At 43.3% G+C, this 8,667-nt stretch overlaps 1 protein-coding gene across 1 annotated transcript in view; it reads left to right on the forward strand.

The window, feature by feature from the left end:
* Nucleotides 1-7,879, forward strand: part of efnb2a (ephrin-B2a) — a 25,776-nt gene extending 17,897 nt beyond the window's left edge. The window contains exons 3-5 of the mRNA XM_072686569.1: nucleotides 1,079-1,171; nucleotides 1,541-1,645; nucleotides 2,624-7,879. Of these exons, the coding sequence (XP_072542670.1) occupies nucleotides 1,079-1,171; nucleotides 1,541-1,645; nucleotides 2,624-3,039 (614 nt within the window). The 3' untranslated portion in view covers nucleotides 3,040-7,879. The remainder of the gene's footprint in view (nucleotides 1-1,078; nucleotides 1,172-1,540; nucleotides 1,646-2,623) is intronic.
* The last annotated feature ends 788 nt before the right edge of the window (nucleotides 7,880-8,667 follow it).

Below are 8,667 nucleotides of genomic sequence, written 5' to 3' on the forward strand. Positions count from 1 at the left end.
AACAATTTCTTCTAGCTCTTATTTTCCTTTATCGAAAAACATTGTAACTGCAGTCCGCCTGCAATCGATCTACGTTTCTAGTTGTGTTATGAATCACATTTATATTTCATCTGTAGACGATATCGACCAGCAATATGGAAAAATTGATTGGTAAATGATGGTATATAATGACTATAATATGTGGTACGGGTTGGATGATCTGATCCAGTGATTTGAGTATAAGTTCAGAGTCGCTTTCAGTCAGAAATGATTCATATTCATATTCATATTCATATTCCCACTGCTGTCGTCATCACTGCTGATCGCCGCTTCCTGTAAAGGTTAAACTGTATTTAAAAGCCCCAGCGCCACCAATCCCGACCGAGCATTCTCTCCCCCCTCTTCTCCTTCCTTCCGTTCGAGTACTCAGCAAACGCCGGCGGTCCGACTCCAGCAGGGGTCCTCAACCCGGCGTCCTGCGTGTGTGCGATTAGGTCAGAAAGCAGCAGGACTTCAGGGTTTGGAAGTGAATTGGAGTTTTAATGTTGTGTAGCTGCAGGGAGCTGCTGTGTGAGCCGAGTGTGTGTGTTGAGTGTGTGTGTTGAGTGTGTGTGTGCTTAGAGAAATGCTCCACACTACATAGCTGCATAACTTACATATTGGACTCACAGTAGCTGTAATTACACCACAGTGGTGCTGCTATAGATACTCATAGTACATTACAGTATGTGTCCAAATGTTTGTGGACACCCCTTATAAGGAATGCATCCTTTGACGACATCCTTGTCTAGTTCCTGTACTTTTTGGGATGAGGTGGGGTGGTGAACAGCCAATATCCCAAACCCTTTTGTCGCTGAATGCAATCAAATCCTCACAGCAGTGCTCCTCCAAGATCTAGAAGAAAGCCTTCATCCCTGGACAGTAGAGACAGTCACTCTAACTAACAAAAGCAGGATCAGCTCTTTTTCAATACCCTTCATTTTGAAAGAATGTGCAAAGTGTCCCAATACTTTTGTCCAAATAGTGTAATCTGTCTGTTTAGGGATCACACACACACCACAGAGACCTGACCTTGTTTTTGCTCCCTCTCCTCTTTCAGCAACATCGAACGGCACGATGGAAGGCCTGGAGAATCAGGAAGGAGGAGTGTGTAAAACCAAATCCATGAAAATCGTTATGAAGGTCGGACAGAGTGAGTATCTGAGTTCTGAACCCTTACTGACACCCCCTAATCGTACTGACCATGATGACGTGCATCCATTTGCCAGAGCACACACACAGTCCTTACAGTGGGTCACGCCTGACTCCGCCCCCTTCTCTCACCATTTCCACTATTGTTTCTACACACACACACACACACACACATGCTGAAGGTCACTGAATTATTCTTATTATTATACTTTAATTACACACACACACACACACACACACACACATTTGAACCCCATAAGAAAGCATTCATTTCCAGCAGCTCTGCCGCACTCGTACTCGTGGTTCTGTATTGATGACTGTGATGTTAATTTGTTTACTTAACGCTCTGTTTATGTTTGTTTACTTCCAGACCCCTCAGATCCAGTTCCACCTAAAGATTATCCCACCAGACATCCACCCAAACACGCAGACCCTGGCAAAGACACCAAATCCAATGAAGTGCTTGACAAGCCAGGTAAGATACACACTTATCAGCTTACACACATAATGGAAGTGTGGGTTTGTTTTATATATATATATAGTTAGCTTATTGTAGGGTAATAGTGTTGTTATATATATATATATACATATATTGCCTACAATGGCCTTAGTATATAATTATCATTTTATATACTATATATATAGTGTATATATATATATATATATATATATATATATATATATATATATATATATATATACTCTCTCTCTCTCTCTCTCTTTGTCTCTATGTCTTTGTCTTTGTGTCTGATTCTGATAGTCCATTACTTCGCTACTCTGAAAGCGACATTTTTAGGAAACCGATACAATCATCTATTATACAACACACACACACACACACACACACACACAACTAGACATTCCGGCAATCTTTGGTTGTTCCTGCTTTCACAAATCTCTCTGACAAGAAACCGAACATGCCAGAGTGAGACACACACACACACACACACACACACACACACACACACACATCATGCTGGCAGTCTCCTCATCTGCATACCTCAGCATCTCTCTCTCTCTCTCTCTCTCTCTCTCTCTCTCTCTCTCTCTCTTTGTCTTTCTCTCAACTCCCCCACCCACCCATCCACCCATGTAGTACCATATGAGTGTCTCAGGGCGTGTAATCCTCTTGTAAATCAGTCTGAAGTGCTGGACATTAGCAGTTGGTCCAGCGTCCAGCCCGTGTCCCTCAGGGAAAACTCTCAGCAGCAGTTTAGGCCCATTTTTGCTGAACTGTGTTTTTTTTTTTTTAAATAACTCTGAGAATAGAACTGAATGACCAGCAGAACTGGCCTTACCATGTTAGGACTGTGGCCTGGCTTGGCCTGGCCTGGCGCGCCCAGCCCGCCTCTTGCCCACATCTGGCATTAGGCATGGCCAAGGCCAATCAGTGGGAATTTCAAGCATGGTCCACTTAACTGAGCCCTCTTCTCTCTCCTCCCCCCCTCTGCAGGAGCGTCGCATCGTGAGGGCGAGACGGCCGACGGCAGCGGCGGCGGCGGCAAATCCTCATCTGTGATCGGCTCGGAGGTGGCGCTGTTCGCCGGCATCGCCTCGGCCAGCGTCATCGTCATCATCATCATCGTCATGCTGGTGGTGCTGCTGCTGAAGTACCGGCGGCGCCACCGCAAGCACTCGCCCCAGCACGCCACCGCGCTGTCCCTCAGCACGCTGGCCACGCCCAAGCGTGGCGGGGCCGGCGGCAACAACAACGGCTCCGAGCCCAGCGACATCATCATCCCGCTGCGGACTGCTGACAGCGTCTTCTGCCCGCACTACGAGAAAGTTAGCGGGGATTACGGCCACCCCGTCTATATCGTGCAGGAGATGCCCCCTCAGAGCCCGGCCAACATCTACTACAAGGTTTGAGGACCGAGACGGGCCCGCTTTGACCTTTGACCCGCCCCCTCTCCTCGATGGACCGCCCCTCCACCCTCAGGGGGAGGCGGGACCGAGCTAGCCCCGCCTCCTCTCGTGGCTGTTGTTTCTGTTTTTATAGTTTTTGATTTGTTTTAACGAATATTCCTTACTACTATTATCACCAGTATAGACTTTCCTAACGGTGGAGTGAGGCTCCTAATATGCTGCTCTTAAACCCCTCCCATCCGCTCGGATAAAAAAAAAAGAGAAGAAGCTCGGAAAGAAACGCGGGGAACACGTGGAGAACACGCGGGGAACGAAGTGTGTGAAGGTCGCTAACACGATTGTTGCGGCTGGAAATTCCAGAGACGCTCCGGAGACATTCCGGGGAGGGTGTGTTTTGGGGGTCCGTGCTCAAACAGGGAGGGGACGAGGAGGGCGATTATAAAGTCCTCTTTTCTGCTTCGGTTCAGAGACTCCACAGCCGTGGAGATGGAGAGAAGGACGGAGCAAAGCGAGGGAGCGTCAACCTCGGCTCGGTGGACGCGGAAAGAGAGCGGAGTGGAAATAGCCAATCGGCTGCGGGTTGTAGCTGGACTTTACAGGACTCAGCAGGCGGGAAGCTCCTTTCCATCTTCTCATCAGGACATTTTTTTTGGGGAGTTTCCCGCTGGACGTTTAAAACAAAAAAAAAGCGGACATCACCCGTCTCGCTCGCCTTCTTGGTCACTCGTACTGTTTCGGTTGGTAAAATTTTTTGGTTCGGTTCCACCGTCTCCCTTCATCTCGCCACACACCCGTTTTTCCTTCTACGAAGTGACTCTCACCAATCGTTACTTGAAAGCTCGTTTGGCTTCGTTTGGTTTTGTATGGTCATACGTCTTAAGTCGCATTTCTCTCGGTCATTCCTCCCAGTATGGTCCACTTTTTTTGTTCGGTTCTTCTTCTTCTTTTGTTTGTGTTGTTTTTACGTAGAACAGCGTAGGTATCGTTACGTCATAGGGAACCTTTCGTGCTGGTTTACTTCGTGCTGTCTCGTATGTTGCGTGGGACGTACACACACACACAAACACACATGTATACATACACACATCCGCATACACACCTTTCGCTCATGTAAGTCTGCGGCCAAGGGCTAGAGAAGGGCGGACGAGAGGGAGGGGAGGGACGGTCTGTTCTCTGCTGGGACGGTGGGGTTGGGGGAACCATGTGAACACTTCGTAAAAGCAGCACTTTGATATCACCTCCACCTCTCCCATGCAGAACACACTCACATACATACAGTATATTTGTGTATACACACACAATGGGGGGGTGGGTGTTGGGGGGGGGGGGGGGTATGGGGCGGTTAAGTAGAACACCAGACTTGCTGATGAGAGGAGGAGCAGAAGAAGAAAGAGGAGGAGGAGGAGGAGCTAAGCGGCAGCACCAGTGCAGCGATAGCCTAGCATGTTAGCGGAACAGATGCTATCAGTGGCAATAAGCGTCCGGCTGCTGCAACGTCCGAAATTATCCGCCGTCGCCCAACGCGGGTTCGTTTTTTGCGGTGAGCTGGTGCTTGCTGAACTTTGCGCAAAAAAAAAAAACAACAACAACAACAAAAAATAGATAAAAGAAAAGCACAGGGTCATCCAACACATCGCTATTAGCATTAGCATAATGATTATGATTATAGTTCTTTTTATTATTATTATTTACTTGTTTTGAATTGAATGCAGAAGACTTAATTAACATTTTTTGGTTTGTTTTGGTTCTAGCTGTACAGTTTGAAATGGAGGAGATGCTGGTTTTTAACGTGGAGAAAAAAAAGAAAAGAAAAAGAAAGTAGAAAGAATTTATTTATGATACACAGAGAGCACACACACACACACACACACACACACACACACAAATGGCCAGGCAGAAATAAGGAAGAATAAGGAAGGCGTGAGATGAATAATTTAGCAAACAGGCACATTATGCAAATGTCCCCCCTATTTCTTTTTCCGTTGTTGCCCCATTCACGCTTATTTTAATCGAAATAGTTGCCTTTTGAACCACAAGCTTATATTTATATATATATATATTTAATACGCAAACTCAGACACAGCCGGAAAGGGGGGGGAAAGAAAGAAAGAAAGAAAGAGGGGCAGCTCTGGAAGGAGGCCCCGGAGAAAAACAGCATGTTGGGTTTAAAATAGCTGAAAGGAATGAGAAACAAGGGCCAGAAATGGTGGAGAGGAAGGGCAAGTCTGGCAGAATCTCGTCTACCAAGACTAAAGTAAACCAGCTCTTCTGGCCTGGCCTGTCTCATCTGATGAAGCTCAGAGGGAACAGGGTTGGAATTAGGCCTTCTCAAGTGGGCAGCAGGGCAGTGGACAAGGGCTAGGAGGCCAAGCAGAGGGGGAGTTAGCTTGGGCTAAAATTGTAAATTTCCGATAAAATGGAAACTAGAAGAAATGTGGATGGAGAACATATCAGGACTGTTGGTGTACTCTAGGGAACCAAGGTGCCAGACAGGGGTTCTTCAGGGGGAAACAACGCCATGGAGCCTAGGTCTTCAAAACCTGACCTTGAATGCAGATTCCAGTCCTTGATTGTCCTAAATGGTTCCTCGAAACCTCTGACTTTTTTTAGAGCTGAAGATCTGGAACATAAATCCTTGATTTCAGCTTTCGGCCCTGGATTTTGTGACTGACTGGCCATCTGTTGTTATACTTAACAGGAACCATTGAATCCAGGTCCAAAGACCTCTGCCATAGACCCTAGGTCTACAATTCTGGACCTTGAGTGCAGTTTTTGGTCCTGGATTGTCTAGTACTTACCAGTCATCACAAAATCCAGCAATTGGGACACGATTCAAGGTCTGGATTTGAAGACCTCTTCCATAGGCAACCCACTTTTGGTTCCCTGAAGTACCTTCTAACCATTCAAGGGTATCCACACGACGTACCGGTTCCAGACTTCTTCATCAAACAGTCGGTCTGAGCCAAGAACCTGTTCAGGAACCCTTTGTTTTTCCTAGAGTACACAAGCAGTCCAAAGAGCAGGAAGTCGCCAAGTTGAGTTCAGAGCTGCTCCCACAGGGTCACGCTGGGTTAATTCCCACGACCCTCTCCCTCTTTAACACGCATCCTTCTCAACTCCCATGAGAAACCTCCTCTGGTCAAGCCTCTCCGGCGTGATGGTGTGTGTGGTCGTCCACGTGAAGTCCACCCCACGGACAAGCTCCGTTTCCTATTTCTCTCATCGACTTCCGCTCATCGTTCCACAGCGGTGGGCGGGGGGCTTCGCGGTGCGCGGTGGGCGGTGGGCCGCCGCGGTCACGTATCATTGTTTCGTTTTCATCCGTTCATGGAGATCGTCGAATCTCGCCAAGAAGCCAAGCCTTGTGTGATCTGAGGTTTTGTGCCTCTGTAAGAGGCCAAAAATAAGCAAAATATGCAATTTTTATTTATTTTTTTATAATTGAGAGAGAGAAAAAAAATGAAATACACCTATGGAAAAGTGTTCTTAACCACTGAAATGAGTGAAAAAAAAAATTACCGAAACAATACGACGCAAGCAAAACATCACAATCCCGCTGTGTTTGCTTTTTTTTTTTTTTAAGTAGTTTTTTTTTTTATTTTATTTTATTTTTTAGTCCTTTTTTTAACTTTATGCAGTTGGTATGAGGTTAACTGTGAATACACACTCAACTCAAGCAGTTTATTCCAAGTAGTTGACACACACACTACAGAACACACATACACGTCACTGTTTGGTTGCTGTCCTATATGGGCAAGAAATATGACAATCTTCTTAGTTTCTTTGAATCCGAAGACGCGTTCCCAAGCTAGCGCGCCGCGAAGCATTCCTCCCGTTTAACGCTCTTGGTCGAGGTTCAAGTTCAGGTTGTTCTTTGGTGGCACTGGGTTTGAAACGCGCAACCTGGTTCCAATGGTGCCGGAATGCTTGGCGGGACGCTAGCCGAAAGCACTCCTCTTCGGGCTTACTGTAAAATGCCTTGCTCGTATCGTCATCCCGAGTTCCGAGGACTCAGTAATTTTTTGCACCGTACATCTGTAGGCAAGAAGCTGTAAATACATTCATGTTTGTATTGTATATGGATCCCGGGTTGTTACAATAGCCTTATTCACACGTTTTTAGGAAAGTGAAGAAAAATGACGGGAAAATAAAAAAAAAAAAGATACACTTCAGTGGGAGAAAAATAACGACTATAAAATAATTACGACTTTTTTGGTAAATAGCTTGTGTAAATATCGACGACCAACCCAATAAAACATTTTTATAAACTCTTAAAGTCAGATGTTTTGTATAAAATTGGAATTTTTTGCTATGTATTTTAGCTAGCGCTCGTCAGAAGTCCTCGAACCCTTCCCTACCACCCACCCCTTTTGCACTGTTTCCATGGTGATTTGGTTTAAAAGAGAGGAAAAGAGTTCAAAAGAAAAGGAAATCTAGCGAAAGAAGAGAGTTGCCAAACTGACTGCTGCATATTTGTGCCATACGTGTGTACCTTAGATATTTATTTAATTAGATCTTCATTTCATTTTTTTGTTTGTTTGTTTTTTGTTTATTTTGTTGTTGTTTTTTCAGTTCGGTTTGAGTTTGACTTCTATCCAGTTTGTACCCAAAATTCAGTATTATGGTTCAGTTTATCTCTCTTTTTTTTTTTAACCCCCTTTTTAACTCCTCCCATTTGCGCCATTTGTCTGTCTGTTGCTATGGTTTCCCCAGTGGCTGTAGCTCCACCCCTTCCCGTGCAGTAAGAGCTGGTCAGGCCATGAAAGAGTTCAAAATGACACACATTCCACCAGTCTGTTACAAACTGAAAATGATTTTCAATAAAATGTTTTTTCCTATGGAACTTTTTCGTCTTGCTTGCTTTCTTTTTCAGTTTCTGTTAGAAGTAAAGGCCACACTTATATTTATTTACATTGATGTATTTTTACATTGATATATTTTTACATTTATATATATTTTGACATTGATATATTTTTTACATTTATATATTTTACACTGATATAGTTTTCAATTTATATATTTTTACATTGATAAATTTTTGCGTTTATATATTTTTACATTGGTATATTTTTACATTTATATATTTTATACTGATATAGTTTTAAATTTATATATTTTTACATTGATATTTTTGCGTTGATACATTTTTACATTTGTATATTTTACATTGATAAATTTTTGCAATTATATATTTTTACATTGGTATATTTCTATATTTATATATTTTACATTGATATAGCTTTACATTGTTATATTTTTACATTTTATATTTTTTATGTTGCTATATTTTTACATTTATATTTTTACATTTATATATTTTTGCATTGACATATTTTTGCATTGACATTTTTGCATTTATATAGTTTTACATTTATATTTTTTTCTGTGTTGAAATTGTTAGCAAACTATCTTTTGGATCTCAACAGGTTTGAGTTTAGGGTTAGGTTTAGGTTTTAAATAACAGTACAGTTCAAACATGGTGGTGGTAGTTTCAAGCACTGTTTCAGTTATGCCTCCTAAGAGAAACAGCTCACAATATTTAATCCCCCCTATATAAATTGAAAATAGAATAATAATTAAAATGTACTATAGGTGCTGTTGATTCTCAATAGGTCTGTGTTAAGGGTTAGG

The sequence above is a fragment of the Salminus brasiliensis genome, chromosome 8, assembly GCF_030463535.1.
Source record: "Salminus brasiliensis chromosome 8, fSalBra1.hap2, whole genome shotgun sequence".
In the NCBI taxonomy this organism is placed as follows: Eukaryota; Metazoa; Chordata; class Actinopteri; order Characiformes; family Bryconidae; genus Salminus; species Salminus brasiliensis.